At 44.4% G+C, this 19,699-nt stretch overlaps 1 protein-coding gene across 1 annotated transcript in view; it reads left to right on the top strand.

Annotated features, from left to right (window-relative positions):
- Window positions 1–19,699, top strand: part of GARS1 (glycyl-tRNA synthetase 1) — a 76,332-nt gene that overhangs the window by 36,175 nt on the left and 20,458 nt on the right. The window contains exons 7-13 of the mRNA XM_040352238.1: window positions 799–944; window positions 1,838–1,987; window positions 2,671–2,833; window positions 6,334–6,498; window positions 8,143–8,250; window positions 12,630–12,775; window positions 15,960–16,045. Of these exons, the coding sequence (XP_040208172.1) occupies window positions 799–944; window positions 1,838–1,987; window positions 2,671–2,833; window positions 6,334–6,498; window positions 8,143–8,250; window positions 12,630–12,775; window positions 15,960–16,045 (964 nt within the window). The remainder of the gene's footprint in view (window positions 1–798; window positions 945–1,837; window positions 1,988–2,670; window positions 2,834–6,333; window positions 6,499–8,142; window positions 8,251–12,629; window positions 12,776–15,959; window positions 16,046–19,699) is intronic.

Here is a 19,699-nt window from a genome sequence, read left to right as displayed (position 1 = left end):
GCGGGCCGAATTCCAGCAAACATTTGCCCGCCGGGCCTTTTCCCAGCAGACAAATATTCCTGGACGTGTTTTAAAACCGTCCGCTGGAATCCTGCCCGCTCGGACATGTACGGTCGTCAGTACAGACCTACCGTACATGTCCAGGCGCCCGCCGTCCCTCGCATGCGTCGAAAGACTTCGACGCATGCGTGGAAGCCTTTAAATGGCAGGCCTGCACACGTCTCCGCGTCATCGTCGTGGCGACGACGCGGACACGCCCGCGTATTGTTTACGCGCGGACTTCTGTACGATGGTGTGTACAACCATCGTACAGAAGCCCTCTGGCAGACATGTACGGTGAAAACGGTCCGACGGACCGCTTTCGCTGTACATGTTTGTTCGTGTGTACCCGGCCTTAAAGTTAGGGTGCGTGTTATACGCCGATAAATACGGTACATGTTCGCTAAAAAAAATATCCCCAGCTTTCTCAATATGTGGATGCACTCGATGGGCTCCACCAGCCGATAAAATACTTGTGCTTGGGCACTACCATCCCACAGACTTAAAGTCTATGGGGCATTAGTGCAATGTTAATACGGACCTTCTGGAAGAAGGGGGGGGGGTGGGGGTACGCAAATGTGTATTGATAATAACTTTAAACCCTGTGCAGTGCTCAGAATGGCCAAAATTGGGTATTGTGTGCCCATGGTCTTATCTTCCCTCTGTAGGATCAGGCCTGTATTTTTTTGGCCCTACTAATTAGTAATGGTTTTGAATGCAGAATTTTATTTTTTATTTAATTTTTTCTTCTCTAAATAGATGGACAATTATGGACAACAAGAACTGGCAGACCTCTTTGTCAAGTACAATGTAAAGTCCCCCATCACCTTAAATGACCTCACACCTCCAGTGTTATTCAATCTGATGTTCCAGACATCCATCGGACCCGGGGGCAACATGACAGGGTATGTAACCTACTCTTTATTAACCATGCTTTTTTTGGTGACTATGGTCCCAACTGCCTTGAGATCATTGACAAGATTCCCCCGTGTATTTCTTGGCTGATTCCTCGCCATTCTCATGATTGTTGAATCTCCACGAGGTGAGATCTTGTATGGAGCTCCAGACTGAGGGAGACTGACAAAAGGTTAACTGTGTGCCTGGCCAGTGTTTTGGTGTACACGGTTTACCCACGATCGGCAGGTGCCAGAGGACATTTGAGTGCCTGACACCTGCAGATTGACTTTTGCTGTGAACATTTACATCAGAAGTGGTGTGTGCATGCCCCCTGCTGGCGAAAATGGCAAATCACATATACACATGACCAGGCGCACAGCTGCTGCCCTGTGAAACTGCTATAGGACGGTCAGCAAGTGGTTAATGGAGCTGGCGTTGTGCATTGGGCTCAATCATGTTCAGAAAGGGGCCTTCATCAAAATGCTACCAGAAGTGCACGACTCTTTGAAATGTTTTGTATTCTGTAGCGTTGACCTTATAATGTCTGAATTCCGTTATCTGGAGGGCTGTTTTACATTAATGTTGGCTATGCAAAGTGCATTTGTAGAGCACCGTGCTTCTATGCAAAGCTTTACAGATGGTATAATGGGGTTTTCACATTACAGTCTTAGAGATGTACACAAAATTCAGGAATGATTTGATCAGAAGCTAAGAACACACAAGTTCCTAGAGAATACACTAGCAGATGCTGAGATAATGAACAAACATTGAGATGGGACCCCAGTTGGCATTCACTCCCCAGCATCGCAGGGCAACGGCGCTGTCCCCTTTGTCATTGGCCTGTCATATTTGAATGCAGCTGTCCTTCAGACTTTTGATTGTCCATTTTCCCACCTCCTAGGTATCTCCGACCAGAAACTGCACAAGGAATCTTCCTCAACTTCAAACGGCTGTTGGAATTTAATCAGGGAAAACTGCCATTTGCCGCTGCTCAGATTGGGAACTCTTTTAGAAATGAGATTTCTCCCCGGTCAGGACTCATCAGGGTTCGGTAAGTAAAGGTTTCTCTTAAAGTGATTGCAAAGTCTCATGGGGGTTTTTTTTTTTTGTTTGGTTATGCCTGCTCTGTGCATTAGATTTTCACAGACCAGCCCTGATCCTCCTCTTCTCGGATCCCTCTTCGCTGCTCCTGGCCCCTCCTTCCTGTTGCGTGCCCCCCACAGCAAGCAGCTTGCTATGGGGGAGCACTCAAGCTGAGCTACAGCTCCGTGTGTCCATTCAGACATGGAGCTGCGGTTCAGCCTCGCCCCCCTCTCTTCTGATTGGTTTACTGACTTTGACAGCAACAGGAGCTAATGGCGCCACTGCTGTATTTCAGCCAATCGGGTGGGAGTCCCGGACAGCTGAGGGACTCGTGAACATCACTGGCTAGAGATGGACCTCAGGTAAGTATTAGGGGGGCTGCTGCACAGAGAAGGCATAAAATGCATTCAAATAACAAACCACCTCCTTTTACAACCCTTTTATTTAATGGTCAACACAGCAGATCTCTGGGGTGTATGCTGCGCCTGTGGGTGGCTGGAAACTTATGCCTGGTACACACTACTACTAAGCTGTTGTGTTCTGACAGGGGGACGATTGGCACAATTAAAGGCACAAGCTGCGGACTGAATGTATGGCATGGACTTAAAGGTTGTTTGTTATTGAGGTGTGCTTGTTCTGTTTCCCCTGCAGAGAATTCACTATGGCAGAAATCGAGCACTTTGTGGACCCCAATGAGAAAGTTCACCCCAAATTTGAGGCCGTGGCAGACTTAAACATCCTGTTGTATTCCTCCAAAGCGCAGCTCAGTGGGGAGTCGGCACATAAGATGAGGCTGGGCGACGCTGTGGAGCAGGTAGGTCACTTGACCAATCGGCAGCCATATTCTTTGTTTCAGGGAACTGTGTAATTTTCTTAAAGAAACAGTCTACTTTACTGAGAAATTCCTCCAAAGTCGTTTGGAAGCTCTCTATTATAATAAAAACGTATGAATCCATGACCTGCAGATAAGGTTATCATTCTGTATTGCTGATGTAACTGACCTCTTCTGCGATGTTCATCTTGTTCTTGCATGTGAGTGAGCGGCTCAAGCAGGTCAGAGTCTTTCCACCTTAAAAATGTTGTTGATCGTGATGATTTAAAAGCCCAACTTCAGAGGAAGTCAAAATCGTCCCTTGCAATGGGGCTGCTCCCTGTGCTGCAAGGGATAACACGCTTGTTTAGTTCTAGCACGTATGTTAAACACAAGGCCCGCCAGGCCTTGTCATGTGGCCCTTGCAACCAGTTTTGCAGCCGGAATGTGGAGAACTCCTTTCCCCCACCTCCGGTTCTTGCCCTTCCTCACTGTCATTTGTAAACACAGAAGCCTGCTTGGAGTTGGGGTTGCACACTGTGAGTAGCGCGCCCCTGGACGCTGCGCTCTGTGAGTAGCGCGCCCCTGGGCGCTGCGCTCTGTGAGTAGCGCGCCCCTGGGCGCTGCGCTCTGTGAGTAGCGCGCCCCTGGGCGCTGCGCTCTGTGAGTAGCGCGCCCCTGGGCGCTGCGCTCTGTGAGTAGCGCGCCCCTGGGCTCTGCGCTCTGTGAGTAGCGCGCCCCTGGGCGCTGCGCTCTGTGAGTAGCGCGCCCCTGGGCGCTGCGCTCTGTGAGTAGCGCGCCCCTGGGCGCTGCGCTCTGTGAGTAGCGCTTCCCCGGACGCTGCGCTCTGTGAGTAGCGCGCCCCTGGGCGCTGCGCTCTGTGAGTAGCGCGCCCCTGGGCGCTGCGCTCTGTGAGTAGCGCGCCCCTGGGCGCTGCGCTCTGTGAGTAGCGCGCCCCTGGGCGCTGCGCTCTGTGAGTAGCGCGCCCCTGGGCGCTGCGCTCTGTGAGTAGCGCTGCCCCCCGGGACGCTGCGCTCTGTGCGTGTAGCGCTGCCCCCCGGGACGCTGCGCTCTGTGCGTAGCGCTGCCCCCCGGGGGTAGTGCCCCCCCCCCCCCCCACCGAATGCTGCGCTCTGCTACTGATACTGCTGATGCAGCCCGTGATGAAATTGTGCTACAGATAAAACCAACCATTTTAGGGCAACCATAGTGCTGCAGCCCGTGATGAAATTGCGCTTGACACCCCTGGTCTTTGGATGAGATGAACTATTTTCTCTATCCAATCCTCCACTCCAGCAGCAGCCAGTGACCCAATACACTTTCGTTGTGGACTGGTCCCCTTGGCATCCTCCAAGTCTGATGAAGGGCTATGGATCCTCCATTCAGGGGCAGATCCAGTGAGGGAGGCAACAGGGCAATTGCCACCCCCAAGAAATTAGCTAATTTCTAATTGCAGAGTTTGCGGGCGCCGGAGAGTGTTTATTGGATATTTATTATAGCCTAAAGTAAAAAATATTGTGTTTTTTTTTTTTTTTTTTTTTTCAAAATTGAAGGTCTTTTTGTTTTATAGCGCAAAAAATTAAAGCTGCAAAGGTGATCAAATACCACCAAAAGAAAATTCTATTTGTGGGGGGAAAAAAACTAAATTTATTTGGGTACAGCGTCGCATGTCCGCAATTGCCGGTAAAGTAACGCAGTTCCGTATCGCAAAAAATTGCCTGGTCATGAAGGGGGGTAAAAATTCTGGGGCTGAAGTGGTTAAAATGCAGAAGATGGTACCATACAGGCATGTGTGGTGCAGTTCATATTGGATTGGTTAGAGACCCGGGTGGTTGAAACGCGTTGAGTAAGCCAACTGCCTTGCATTGTTCACAAATGGACTATAATAAAGGATTTTGTTTTGTATCCTGGCGCTGGTTTCAGTGTCGAGAAGCACTCGGGTCATGCATGCTGGATCTATCTCCAATGAGAGCATAAGGAGGGTGAGCTTGTTTGGGCATTTAAAATTGTTGGTACGTTAAAGCTGAATTTTCAGATACTTTTGTAAAAACTGCAGGCATACCATGTGGTTGTAAACCCAGATAACAAAAATTGAATGGAACATTTTAGCTAAAACGGCACAACTCATTTGTCTGATGGGGATACAAGCAGCCTGTCATTTTGTAATTCTCCCCTCTTTGCTACTGGAAAAAAATCTGACACATGCAAAAAATTTCGCCACGCCCCCCTCCAAGCATGAGTGATGGATGCGTGTCTCCTGCTGTCCCAGTCTGAGTAAAAGAGCGTTTCATTTTAAGTGCTTGCAAATCTCATATGCATTTCTTCTTTAATCAATGCACCATTTTATAGTTTGTAATGTAAAAATCTAAACTGTATTATTACCTCTGTATTCTCATCTCCTAAGCCAATCACAGCTTTCTGGAAATCTCTGGTCCATGGGCGGTTAAGTTGTGACATCACTGGCCCCACTGCCTAGATCCTTGGACCGACATCTGGCTCGGCCTCTCAGTGAGCCGCTGAGAGGCTAAGCTGGCCGCTCCCCACCCCCTTCACAGCCCAGCGCTCCAGTGAGCATGAAGGGAGCAGAGCAAAGAGCTGCGACTGACAGTCTACAGCTTTCTGCTCGGGGAGCTGTGAGTACTGAGTGATCGGCGGTGTTGGATCGCTCGGTTCTCAGTGTAGAGGCGCCGGGGGAGACAGATGCAGCAACCACATAGGTAAGTATGAATAATAAAAAAAAAAAACATGCATCTCTTTTAAAATCAGAGTTCCACCCTAAAAACTAACTTTCTATTAACCGATTGCCTTTAATGTAAATGCCATTAGTAGTAAAAAATAAAAAAAATTATAAAAATGCAATAAAACTATCCCCTATTTTGTAAACGCTATACATTTTGCGCAAACCAACCGATAAACGCTTATTGCATTTTTTTTTTTTTTTTTTACCAAAAATAGGTAGAAGAATACGTATCGGCCTAAACTGAGGGAAAAAAAAATTTTTTATATATATTTTTGGGGGATATTTATTATAGCAAAAAGTAAAAAATATTGCATTTTTTTCAAAATTGTCGCTCTATTTTTGTTTATAGCGCAAATATTAAAAACCGCAGAGGTGATCAAATACCACCAAAAGAAAGCTCTATTTGTGGTAAAAAATGGGCGCCAATTTTGTTTGGGAGTCACGTCGCACGACCGTGCAATTGTCGGTTAAAGCGACGCAGTGCCGATTTGCAAAAAGGGGCAAGGTCCTTTTTAGCTGCATTTTGGTCTGGGTCTTAAGTGGTTAATGTGATTAATTTTAGCTTGCAAAAAATAAAAAATTATGCCTGCAAACCCGCTTTAATGCAAAAAATGCAGTAAGGTAAAACAACGTTTTAGACTTTAAAACCAAATAAAGATCTAAACAGCTCTGCCATTGTACACTGTAGCGAAATGTCTGTGACTTGTTAAGAAGACTTCCTGTGAGTAAAGATCTGACCTTTTTGTGTCTTCCTTTTCTCCAGGGTGTGATCAATAACTCAGTCTTGGGATACTTCATAGGAAGAATCTACTTATACCTCATTAAAGTCGGCGTGTCAGCGGAGAAGCTGCGGTTCCGGCAGCACATGGAAAATGAAATGGCACATTATGCCTGCGACTGCTGGGATGCCGAGACCAAAACCTCTTATGTAAGTATCGGGAAGTATGTGCTCTGCAGCCCTTACCAGGCTGTATCCTTCTATCCTCTCTAATATCCAAATACCAGCAACAATCCATTCTAGCCCACTGCAAGTTATTTGGAGAAATGGGCTGATATTTGGGATATTTGACAGATTATATATATATATATATATATATATATATATATATATATATATATATATATATGTATGTGTGTGTGTGTGTGTATGTGTATATATATGTATATATATATATGTATGTGTATATATATATATATATATATATATATATATATATATATATATATATATATATATATATATATATATATATATATATATATATATATATATATGAAAATTATATATATATATATATATATATATATATATATATATATATATATATATATAAATGTATTTATTTATTTATTTATTTATTTATTTTTTTATTCTCATGGGAAAATAGAGACATCTACTGGTTTGCAGGCCAAACTGCAGTTGCTTTGGCACCTTTCAATATAAAATAGTGAACTTGGTTTATGAACAAATCTGCCCTGAATATTTTTGGGCTTCAGCTTTTACACTGAAGAGCCAGTAAATCGATTTTTTTATAGACATGCGCACTACCGACATATTTATTTTAGTTTTTTTGTTTTCTGGGTCATTCGTTATGATTTCAATTCGTAATTTAGAAAAAAATCGGAAATTCGAAAATCGAATATAACTAAATATTACTAACTATAAAATGATAGGTATTGAAATCTCCTTTCAAATTTGGCTGTTGGTAAACATTACGAATTATCCGAAATAACAAATGTTGCATCTAAACAAATAGAACAGAACAAATTAATAACAAAATTGTATTATTATCTAATTATTATCTTATTATCTATTATTATTATTTAAATGCGGCATTCGTTATTTCTGATAATTTGTATTCGTTAAGTTCACTAACAGCCAAATTTGACGGGAAGTTCCAATACCTTCCTGTCAAAGGAAGGATAGAGCCATATTAATGAGTATTGCACCTTAGGCTGGGTTCACACTATACTACACGACAGGAGTACGACTTTCATCCTACATTGGTCCTACATCCATCCGACTTTCATGAACCGGATATTACTTTGATCCGACTTTGTGATAGTCTGACTTGTTGTTTGACCAATCAAAACAATCCCAGAGTGAGATACATTCCTTTTTACTGGTGCTGTAATCACATGTCGGATGTCAAAAGTCAGATGATAAGGACAAGTCTCCTACTTTGGTCCGACTTCAATGATATTCAATGGGCTGAAGTAGGATCAAAGTCGGACCAAAGTAGTTCAGGGAGCATTTTCACAGTTGGACAGACTTGTGTCGGACCAGTTAAGACGGCTCTCATAGGGAGGAAAGAAAGTTACCGCTCCAGGTGGATTGTGTTAGGATAATCAGTATGGTCTCTCATAGGGAAACATTGATTTTCACACGTCATGCGACATGAGCTCCCAATGTCGGAGCGTTTGTCGGACAAGTGTGAACCCGACCTAAAGCTTTTTTTTTTTTACCTTTTTAATAGGCTAGTAACTTGTAGAATTTTTGGCTGGAGTTCTGTTTTTTCCATATTTTCAGAGATTTATTTAATTCTTTGCTGTTGCCTACTTTTTCTTCCAGGGATGGATAGAGATCGTTGGCTGTGCGGACCGCTCATGTTACGATCTTACCTGCCATGCCAGAGCTACAAAGGTGGTGCTTGCTGCTGAAAAGCCTCTTAAAGAACCCATATCCTTTCTTCAGATTTTATAAATTTGTCTTTTTTGGTATGAAGTTGTCTTGTCAGTATTCCTATCGCAAACACATTCCTGGAAAGTATGGCTCTTGAAATGGTGGGTAGCGATTACCAATTGGGTCCTGGAAACATCAAGCAAGAGTACATATTCGCCAGCACACCATGGATCAACAACTTCCGTACAAAGGTTTCTTATTGAGAGAGATCACATCACGGAGATGAGTGAAACGTTTCAGAGCTGCGCAGGGCCTCTTCGTCGGGCCTCTGAGACACACATGCCTGACGAATGGGCCCTGCGCGGCTTCGAAACGTTGCACTCATCTCTGATGTGATCTCTTTCAATAAAATAAACCTTTGGACAGAAGTTTTTGATCCATGGTGTGCTGGCGAATATGTATTAAAATACAAAAAAAGGTACAGCGCTAAAATGAGTGATAATAAACCAATTAAGTGAAAAGCTGTGACAATTCAAAATACACGGTGTGTAATATGAGATAAAACAGACATTGAAGCCAGCATAATATCAAGAGTATATAAATCAAAAGTCCAAAGTAGTGAAGTGGGTAATAATTTTGAAAAAGGAAGGTGCACTGAAAAATTTTCTTCCACCAAAAAAAAAGGGGGGGGGGGGACACCCAGGTAGTGAGATGTAGTCTCCTTACCGAATCCCCTGACCGTTGGAACAGCGGTCAGTAAGGCACAGGGATAATTATAGTCTTCCCAATCAGACTTTCTCCAGCAGGTGGATGAAAGGGCAGGTCCTCAGCAACAGTCCCCAACACATGGGATGTGAAGGCTCATAAATGGTGAAAAAATGAACAAAAACACTCCATAGTGAAGTACTGCAAAGTCGCGGGTTTAATAGAAATTGGATTGCACTTACATTTAAGTTGAATCAAAATGGCATGGAATAGACTGAAAGCGGCGTTGGCATCCAATCAAATCCTGTCAGCTGGTCTCCGTGTGTGTGTGTGTCTCTTTCGAAAACGTGATGATGTTCCACGCAAAAACCGGCGGTTCCTTGGCGAATATGTATACTTGCTCGGTATTAAGTTGGTCCCACTATTTACATATAGAACTTGTATTCCCCCCACCAAATGGAGTGGTTGGGGAAGAGAAGGAAAGACGAGCAGCTATTGGGACTGGCAATAAAATTTAACTTTTAGCAGTCATAAAATACTTAAAATAGTTTTTTCTCCCTAGCTGCTGATGAATATGTTACTTGTTGTTTAGGGGATGATCTGGCAGTATATAATACATACCCTAATATACGGTCTTGCAGTTGTCTTTCCCACTGGTTCCAGTTGTGATGACCAGTCCATCAAAATACTTTTTTTTTTTTTTGCTTGTTTCTGATCTTGCCGTCACCCCCTCCTCACACACATGGACAAGTGGCTGAGTCGCATCCTGATGACCTTGTCCCTGATCCTGCGTTGTATATGATAGAGCCCCCATCCACAATTGAGTTCTGGAGTTGGAAGGAACAGATTGTAGACTAACGCGGCACTGTGGAGTAGGGCAAGTATTGCTCACATTTTACAAAAAACGTTTATTTAGTACAGCTACAACGGCTCGCGCAGGGGAGCCAATCTGCCACAGTATAACTGCGGCAGCTGGTCAGGAATCGGTTAAAGGGAAACCGTAGCCTCTTTTCAGTCCCCTCTTATAATTTTAAAGATAACCCAGCTTAAAAGGTGTCATTGGTAGCCTGGTTTCTCTTCCGGGTTCAGGCAGCGAAACCTGGGGACCGGTTCTGACTCCTGATGACACGCCTCAAATTCTTTCTCCATCGTATTGTAGATGATGCTTCCCGCTGTACCTGTAGCAGCCAGTCTCCCGCATTGACACATCGTAAAGGTCCGGATAGGTGGCATTCTGATTGGTCAATGCCGTCACATGGGCGGTGCGACTAATCGAAACCCACGTAGCCCCTCCTGTCGGCACTGGAGAAGTGGAGAGAGAGCCATAGGGATTTCAGATTCCTGGATCGGTAAAGCGGCTATACGATCTGTCGGCACGGGAGATCGCCGGCTTCAGCTACAGCAGGACCGGGTGCGATGGGGAAGGGGGGTCCAGTGTAAGTTCACCTTACAGATTTTCTGTAAGGTGAACTTGCATTTTAAAGTGAATTGCCCATTGGTGCCATGCCAAAATAGAGTTGCAAGCAGAATATATCACCCGAACACCATTGTAGCTAAACAAAATCAAACATTTTATTTTCAATCACAGTGCAGTGTCTTGGCACCACTGAAGATCCCTTCATCAGGCAGCAGTAATCACTGCTGGAAGGGGGTCCTCTGTGTGACCCCCGAAACATCACACAATGTGTTGGGAATAAATGTTTGATACTGGTTTTGCTTCAATGGTGTTTGGATGATATGTTGTACCTGGTGGCCCCGAAATGTTGCACAATGTGAAATTATCCGATCCATGTCCAAGTCTCCAGATTTAACTTGCTAAACATATCAGTATTCCAGTATAATACCTGTAGATGGCAGTGTAATGCTAGGATTCGAGGGATAGCAGCCACAGAATGGCAGAGCAATATCTGCTTTGCTTAGAGGGTATGTCACCCTGTCACCGGTTGGTCGAATGCTTCCATCTGACAGGCAGGAGTCTGCTTGTCAGATTTCCACGCAGTCCTGGACCTGGCAATGAAAGAGTTAGGCCGCGTACACACGATCAGTCCATCCGATGAAAACAGTCCGAAGGACCGCTGTCATCGGTTAACCGATGAAGCTGACTGATGGTCTGATGTGCCTACACACCATAGGTTAAAAAAACGATCGTGTCATAACGCGGTGACGTAAAACACAACGACGTGCTGAAAAAAACGAAGTTCAATGCTTCCAAGCATGCGTCGACTTGATTCTGAGCATGCGTGGATTTTTAACCAATGCTTTTGCTTACTAACGATCGGTTTTGACCTATCGGTTAGGCGTCCATCGGTTCAATTTTAAAGCAAGTTGGGAGCTGCGGTGGCTCAACGCGATTGGCACTGCGCTGACAAGCCATTCACCTCTGCAGCTAGAGGTTCGGATCCCAGTCTCAGCTACATGTGAATTGAGTTTGGTGGTCTCAGCCCGGCTCCCGGTGGGTGTGCTATGCGAGGTAAGCTTGCGCTTAGTACGCCCACCCCCCCTCCCACAAAAACCACCACACTTGCACGCACTCGAAATTGGGTTAACATGCACGCACTTTGACCACGCGGTCTCTAAAAAGAGGACTAACGGGGCTGGTTGAGCGGGCTAGATCCTCTCACTCCCTTATAGGGAGTCCCTCTGCCCCGTTGGGCTTCAAAGCGGAGCAGGTAGGGCGGGCTGTGTGGGAGGACCCCCTCACACACCCGCCATTGCCACCCGGGGCATGGAGAAAGGTGGCAGATTGCCTCTGGGGGAGGCCTGCCTACTCCCAACTCCTGCAGTCCGGCTCCTCTCTCGAGTACACGCACAAAATACACTTTAAAAAAAAAGAATTTTTTTTTTTTAAAGCAAGTTCTCATTTTTTTGACCGAAGGTTAACTAACCGATGGGGCCCACACACGATCGATTTGGACTGATGAAAACGGTCCTTCAGACCGTTCCCTGGCGATCCTATCGTGTGTACGAGGCCTTAGAGTGTATCTAAAGGCTCTGGTATCACAGTCTAAGTCCCATATCCGGTTATGTGTTGCATAAGCCTCATAAAGTATAAAAACACTTCTACCTTCCCTGACTAAGCCAAATCCGTCTGTTTGTTTGCGTCTCACACGCTCCCCCTCCCAGACACTGCACCTCACTGTGGGGAAGGTTTCAGTAACGGAGGCAGTCCTGTCAATCCAGATGGCAGGGCCAGGTGCGAATTGAAAACTTACAGGCTTGTGAATGAGCAGTGATAGCCACATTCCCTGCAACAATTTTTTTTTAACTTTTGAAAAGTAAATGAACAGAAGAGAAATCCAAATAAAATCATTATTTGGTGTGACCGCCCTTTGCCATCAGTGACACAATGTTTCTGAAGGACATCGGCAGGCAGGTTGTTCCAAACTTCTTGTAGATCTAAGCACAGATCTTCTATGGATGTCGGCTGCCTCAAATCCTTCTGTCCCTTCATGGCATCCCAGACGAGATCAGGGCTTTGTGGGGGCAAAACAATCACTTCCAGGACTCCTTGTTCTTCTTTACACTGAAGATAATTCATAATGACATTGGCTGTATGTTTGGGGTGGTTGTCCTGCTACCGAATGTATTTGGTGCCAATCACACACCTCCCTGATTGTATGGCATAATGAAATGCCTGTCTATATTCTTCAGCATTGAGGACACCATTGATTAGACTTTGTACATTTTATTTCATTTTTTTTTAAACCAATATTCTTTAACCCCTTGTGCACAAAACCGTTAACGTTGTCCAGTTTGATGCCAATAAGGGAGCAATCGGCAAAGCGTACAAGAAAGACGCCAAGCTGGTGATGGAGTATCTTGCGATTTGTGATGAATGCTTCATCACGGAGAAGGAGAAGCTACTACAGGAAAAAGGGTGAGTGCATTCTTTAGAGGAAATGCATAGTGGTTTTGTATGTATTTTCTTTTTTTGGGTCAGGTTAGCTCACTGGGACAGGATTATTAACCGGTTTCGGTCCTGGCCAATTCTGACATTCCTCATAACATGAGATAATAAATATATATATATATATATATATATATATATATATATATATATATATATATATATATATATATATATATATATATATATATATATATATATATATATATATATATATAATGATTATCTATCTCTCTATTCTATATAATAGGTATATATAATCGATAGAGAGAGGTGTGTGTGTGTGTATATACCGTATTTATCGCGGTATAACGCGCTCCCGCGTATACCGTGCACCCCTAAAGTGGCCCCCAATCCTGTGGAAAAAAAGTTTTTTTGTACTTACAGTTTTGGTGTCTTGCGCGGCGTCCATCGGTGGCCTCGTCGGGTCCGGCGTCCTTCTGCGGCTTCGGATGTACTCTTCGGCGGGTCGGGTGTCCTCTTCGGCGGGTCCGGCGTCCTTCTGCGGCGTCCTCCCCGCTCGTTTCCCGCCACGAGTTTGAATATTGCGCCGGCATATACCGAGCGCAGTACACTCGTGAATCTTCGGGCAGGCTCGGCAACTGTCGCGCTGACGTCCTGTACGCTCAGGACGTCAGTGCGAGAGGCGCTGAGACTGCCCTAAGATTCACGAGTGTACTGCGCTCGGTATATGCCGGCGCAGTATTCAAACTCGTGGCGGGAAAACGGGTATCTGCGTATATCGCGCACCCACGATTTTGCCCTCATTTTCAGGGCAAAATAGTGCGCGGTATACGCCGATAAATACGGTGTATATATGTATATATATATATATATATATATATATATATATATATATATATATATCTATCTATATCTATATTTCTATATATCTCTCTATCCCTCTATATCTCTACCTTTAGAGGGATAGATAGAGAGGGAGAGATGTAGATAGATATGCACACATGCACAATCTACTTCTTTTTTTTCTTTTTTTTTCTTCTTCTTTTTTTACTCAGAGGCCCTAGAGAAGAAAAAGGAGGTTGATGCATATTTTTATGTCAGATATTTGTATGGTGGTTTTTCAAACACAATTTTTTTGGAAAAAAATACTAGTGGTAAACCGAAAATTCAGTATGCACTTGACTAAAACCAAAAACATAAATTGATGGTTTTTAAAAAATGTTATATATATATATATATCTCCTCCTGTTGGAGGATTAGGTTACAGGGGGGGGGGTCAGAAGGTATCTCTGGTAGGCTGGGGGCTTTCCAGGGGCACTGTGGATGACTAGGCTGCCTTACAGGGACTGTTGGAGGCTGGGGGGCACTCTAGGGACTGAGGACTTTTTAATTAATTTCAAGAATTTAAATATGAATTTGTCGTCCATTATCGGCACCTTTTTTGAAGATGTGTTAAAATTCCTGCTTGCTGAAATTTTGGCAAACCGATCCAAAAACACACCTCCCCGTTGAAAATGCAGCAAGAAAGCATCAAAAATGCACCAGTGTGCATTTATTCACATGACCCATGAAAAACACACCATAAGCATGGTAAAATTGCTGGTGATTTTTGGCAGCCATGATCAGAACTTTTTTTATTTTATTTTTTTCAGCACAACGCTAAGAACCCTGTTTTCAGTGGCCGAAATTTCAGTGCGTCGCTAGAAAATACCCCTTTATGAAGTTTAGTGTGCAAAAACGCAATATATTACGGTGATTAAATGGATACCAAACATGTCCCGCTTTAAGATTACGTACACGTGTGCAACAGTGCCAAGCTTACAGTACCTTTTTAAGATTTATATCGATAATGCTTTAAAAAACTTTTTACAGATTGCCAGTTTGGAGTTACACAGGAAGTCTAGTGCTAGAATTATTGTTGTTGCTCTGACGTTCGTGGCAATACATATGTAGTGTGATGGCCATGTACGTGTTTGTGTGGAACCGATGTACCCATTCACCTTTGTGCGTGTATTCACTGCTCCTACAGCACCTCAAAGATGCTGCTAGCAGGACTTTTTTTACCATCCTGCTAGCGCACCGCTCCAGTTTGAAAGCCCGAGCTGTCACACTGGAGTGAATGGAGCCGCTCTTTCAGGGTGCTTTGCAGGTGCTATTTTTAGCGTTGTAGCACCTGCAAGTCGTCTCAGCGTGAAAAGGGTCTAAGAGTAATCCAGTGGCTGTATAGCCGCTCGGATTACTTTTACTAGAGAGTGACCGGCTGAAAAAAAATGATATGGGATCATGACAGGGATGGCGAATCTGAAGAAGCTTGGCTGACTGTAGCAGACTTGGTGGCCCTGTTGGAGGATTAGGTTACAGGGGGGGTCAGAAGGTATCTCTGGTAGGCTGGGGGCTTTCCAGGGGCACTGTGGATGACTAGGCTGCCCTACAGGGACTGTTGGAGGCTGGGGGGCACTCTAGGGACTGAGGAGGCATTGTAGGAGGATGAAGGGTTATACGAGCCACTGTGTGATGTTGGCGGATCAGCTGGCTGGAGGAGGGGGCACAGCTCGGTGGTATAGAGCCTCTGCTCCCCGAGAGCTGAATGTGGCCCTTTGCTTATCTTTATCTGGCCCTTGGGGCAATATTCCACAGACTGACATTAATGATGGAGCACCATTTCATCTACTTCTACTACTGACACCATCAATGAAGTACTATTCTCACTGATATCAAGAATGGGTTGCTATTTCTCATTAAAACCAATGATGGAACACTGATGCTGGGGCATTTTCTACTCACTGGGCACCGTCCGGCCCCCCTAAAGCCTGGAGGACAGTAAACTAGCCCTTTGCTTCTAAAGTTTGGAGACCCCCTGATCTAGACTAGAAAAGTGACTAAATGTGAAAAGTGTTAATATCATGCACTTCATAATCCAGCCTGCAGGTGTCACTCCAGTCTGCTTTTATGGTCATTAAAATGCTTTCTTTACACCAGTGCTGAAAGGAACCATTTAAAGCTGAACTCCAGCCTTCCCTTCAGTCTTGCTCGGTTGTACCGACTTCTCTCCTGGACTGAAATCGTGTACTCTGATTTTACCGCACTCTGCGAGCTTCTGCTTGCTTGCTTGCTGAATCTCTCCATGCTATGACTGTATCTGACAATTCATTCCTTCAATGACATTGTAACCACTTGTGTTTTCTTGCAGGGAATTCACTATAGAGACAGAAGGGAAGACTTTTGTGCTGACAAAGGATATGGTCAGTGTGAAGAGGTTTCAGAAAACGATACATGGTAATTACTCCGATTTGCATCTTTAATGCACAATATTGCTTTTGTTGCATTTATATGCTTTGGTTATCAGGAGGGACTTTGATATTGTTCGTAGTTGCATAGTCGGGTTCTCTTCACCCCCTTAATAACCAGGCCATTTTTTGCGATACAGCACTGCGTTATTTTAACTGACAATTGCGCGGGCGTGCAAAGTTGTATCCAAATTCAACGTATTTCCTTTTTTTTTTTCCACAAATAGAGCTTTCTTTTGGTGGTATTTGTTCACCTCTGTTTTTTTTTTTTTGTGCTATAAACAAAAGCGACAGTTTTGGGAAAAAAACGATTGCTTTTTTTCAAAATTGATGCTCTTTTTTTTTTTTTTTGGTTTATAGCACAACCACAGAGGTGATCAAATACTAACAAAAGAAATCTCTATTTGTGGGGGAAAAAATTACCATTTTGTTTGGGTACGGCATCATGTGACCACGCAATTGTCAGTTAAAGTGACGCAGTGCCGTATCGCAAAAAAATGGCCTGGCCTTTAAGGGGGTAAATACTTCCAGTCCTTAAGTGGTTAAATTGCTACTACAAAAAGCGTTTTTTTTATTCAGCATTTTTATTTTAGCTTAAAAAAAAAACACGCTAGTGTGCATGGAGCCCCTAAAGCTGCACTCCAGCCAGGAGTAATCTACTACTATTAGAAAACGCTTGCCTTTTCATTGTAAATATGCTTTCCCTTTTTATACAGTGTCTGGTTTTTTTTCTCCCCCTCAACCAGGACCTTTATTCCTCCAGTTCAGGCCCCTTTCACACTTGTGCGACTTGTCTTGGGAATGCAAAGTCACATGACAAGTCGGTCCTCCATGGTTTCCAATGAGTATCATTTATATCTGTGCGACTTCAAGATAGTCCCTGCACTACTTTGATTGGACTTTTATGTGACTAGAGGTCCATAGACCTCAACATTACACAGGCATTGTTTCAAGTTGTGGCAAAATGGCATCAAAGTCATGGCAAAACCTTCAGGTCGCACAACTGTGAAAGGGGCCTTACTGCGTCTTTGTTCGCTAAAAAAAAAAAAAAAAGAAAAGAGCTACTGTATCGGAAGTTTCCAAATTTCAATCTCCTGGGTTCCCTGTAAACTCTCTCCTGACTGGCTCGCCAAATTGTCTTGGAAGTGTTATAAATGGGCAATTGCTATTCTAATACTGAGCAGTAGTCCTAAAATAACTACTGCAGTAGGGAACACAAACAAAGATACTCGGCAACTTTCCTAATAACTGTCCTAACTTTATTCTGTACATTTAATTTTTTTTTTTACAGGCTTAAAGGGGTGGTTCCCCCTAAAACACATTTCTAACAATAGATTCGTAAGACCCGTTACACTGCGGGTAGGCTGGCTTTTTTTTTTTTTTTTTAGTACATACCTCGATCTCGGCGTTTCGTCCCTTGTCAGTGGGCGTTCCTAGTTGATTGACGTTCCTCGGACGGGCGCATACGTGACGTCACGACTTTCCGAAAGAAGCCGAACGTCGCTGCGCACGCGCCGTATAGAGCCGACTCTATACGGCGCCTGCGCAATGACGTTCGGCTTCTGTCGGAAAGTCGTGACGTCACGTATGCGCCCGTCCGAGGAACGTCAATCAACTAGGAACGCCCACCGCCAAGGGACGAGAAGGCGAGATCTCGGTATGTACGAAAAGAAAAAGAAAAAAAGCCAGCCTACCCGCAGTGTAACGGGTCTTACGAATCTATTGTTAGAAATTTGTTTTAGGGGGAACCACCGCTTTAAGCAAATACTATTTAGTGTTAGTTATTAGTACCAAGCACAACATATAAGCAAAGCATACAAAATGGCACAAAAAAAACAAAAAAAAAAAACTGTGGCTTGTCATTGATTTGCTGGAGGAAGCCTTGAAAGGTTTTATTTCTTTGTTTAGAGAGATGGATTATTATTGTGCGCAATGATGTTTTTCTAGTCCACACTCTGCATTGTGCGCATTCATCTCATTGTTCATCCTCTCTGTATATTCCATTATCTGTTAATTGCGAGGTTCCTGGCATTCGGTTTCCAGCGCAGATTGACACAAATGCACTCCATACACTGTGTCCTTGTGCCGGGTTTCCAGCTGCAGGCGCGGGGCAAAGCAGCCAATCAAATTCCCCGACCATGAGAAGAATAAGTCACTGAATTGCATTGACCTGCATCCCACGCTCGTCGTCGCGTTTTGTTGCCGGTACTGCGCTGTTATTCAGCACCCGAGAACCTTGACTATGCGGCATCATTCCAATACAGCTTTTAGCAGTCGTCATGGCAACTGCCAAGGATCGTGTTCAGGGTCTAATTCTCAAAAACAGACAATGTTCACTTTTGTTAACTGAAAATAAAAAAGCCTGAGTTTAATTTCAAGCGAGGATTGGAGCAGTAATTAAAGCTCAACCCTAGCCTTCCCTTCAGTCTTACACCGTTGTACAGGATACTGTATTGAAATTAAGTTGCTTACGCTGATTTCACTGCTGAAGCATGTCGGATGGAGCATGCCTCATTTCCTGGCTGCAGGACGCCCGACACCATTTAGCTCTTTTCATTCCCAGCCCTTTCATTCATTGGAGTTAAAGACCAGGGCCCGGATTCACATAGGAGAGCGCGTCTTTGTGCGGGCGTAACGTATCCTATTTACGTTACGCCTCTGCAACTTTGACAGGCAAGTGCAGTATTCTCAAAGCAAAGTTGCGGCGGCGTAGCGTAAATAGGCCGGCGTAAGCCCGCCTAATTCAAATGTGGAAGATGTGGGTGTGTATTATGTAAATGTATTGTGACCCCAAGTAAATGACGCTTTCTCCGAACGACGCATGCGCCGTCCGTGAAAGTATCCCAGTGCGCATGCTCCAAATTAACCCGCAAAAAGCCAATGCTTTCGACGTGAACGTAAATTACGCACAGCCCTATTCGCGAACGACTTACGCAAACGACCTAATCGATGGCAAATTCGACGCTGGCCCGACGTCCATACTTAACATTGGTACGCCTCGTAGAGCAGGTTTAACTTTACGCCGCAAAAAGCGGGCGTACGTTCGTGAATGGGCGTATCTAGCTGATTTACATATTTCTAGGCGTAAATCGGCATACACGCCCCTAGCGGCCAGCATAAATATGCAGTTAAGATACGATGGCGTAGGAGACTTACGCTGGTCGTATCTTATACAAATTCTGGCGTATCTGATTCTTTGAATCAGGCGCCAAGATACGACGCCTCAGACTCAGATACAACGGCGTATCTGGAGATACCCCTTCGTATCTCCTACGTGAATCCGGGCCCAAGTTTTTTATTTATTTATTTTTCTGAAGGGTACATCAGTATTTATGGCGTAACATGTTCAGCATGCACCCCCCCTCCCTGTGGCAGCGGGCAGGGAATATTCTCCCTGCCCGCGCTGCCAGAATTTGAAAACAACGCTGCCGTGCGGGGCTCCACCCGGGGAGGGGGAGGGAGAGAGAGGGGGGGGAGGGAGAGACGCACGGAGGACTTAAATCCTTTCACAGACTTATGTCCATTCCCCTTTATATTATCCCCTTCCCTTTGTATTAAAAAAAAAAAAAAAAACTCAACTGCTTTGGCAATGCTAACATGTATTTGGTCCTGCCAATAAAGCTTATTTGAGAAAAACTAGATC

Source organism: Rana temporaria, chromosome 5, assembly GCF_905171775.1.
Source record: "Rana temporaria chromosome 5, aRanTem1.1, whole genome shotgun sequence".
In the NCBI taxonomy this organism is placed as follows: Eukaryota; Metazoa; Chordata; class Amphibia; order Anura; family Ranidae; genus Rana; species Rana temporaria.
The sequence above is the reverse complement of the archived record's forward strand: the minus strand, read 5'-3'. Positions and strand labels throughout refer to the sequence as shown.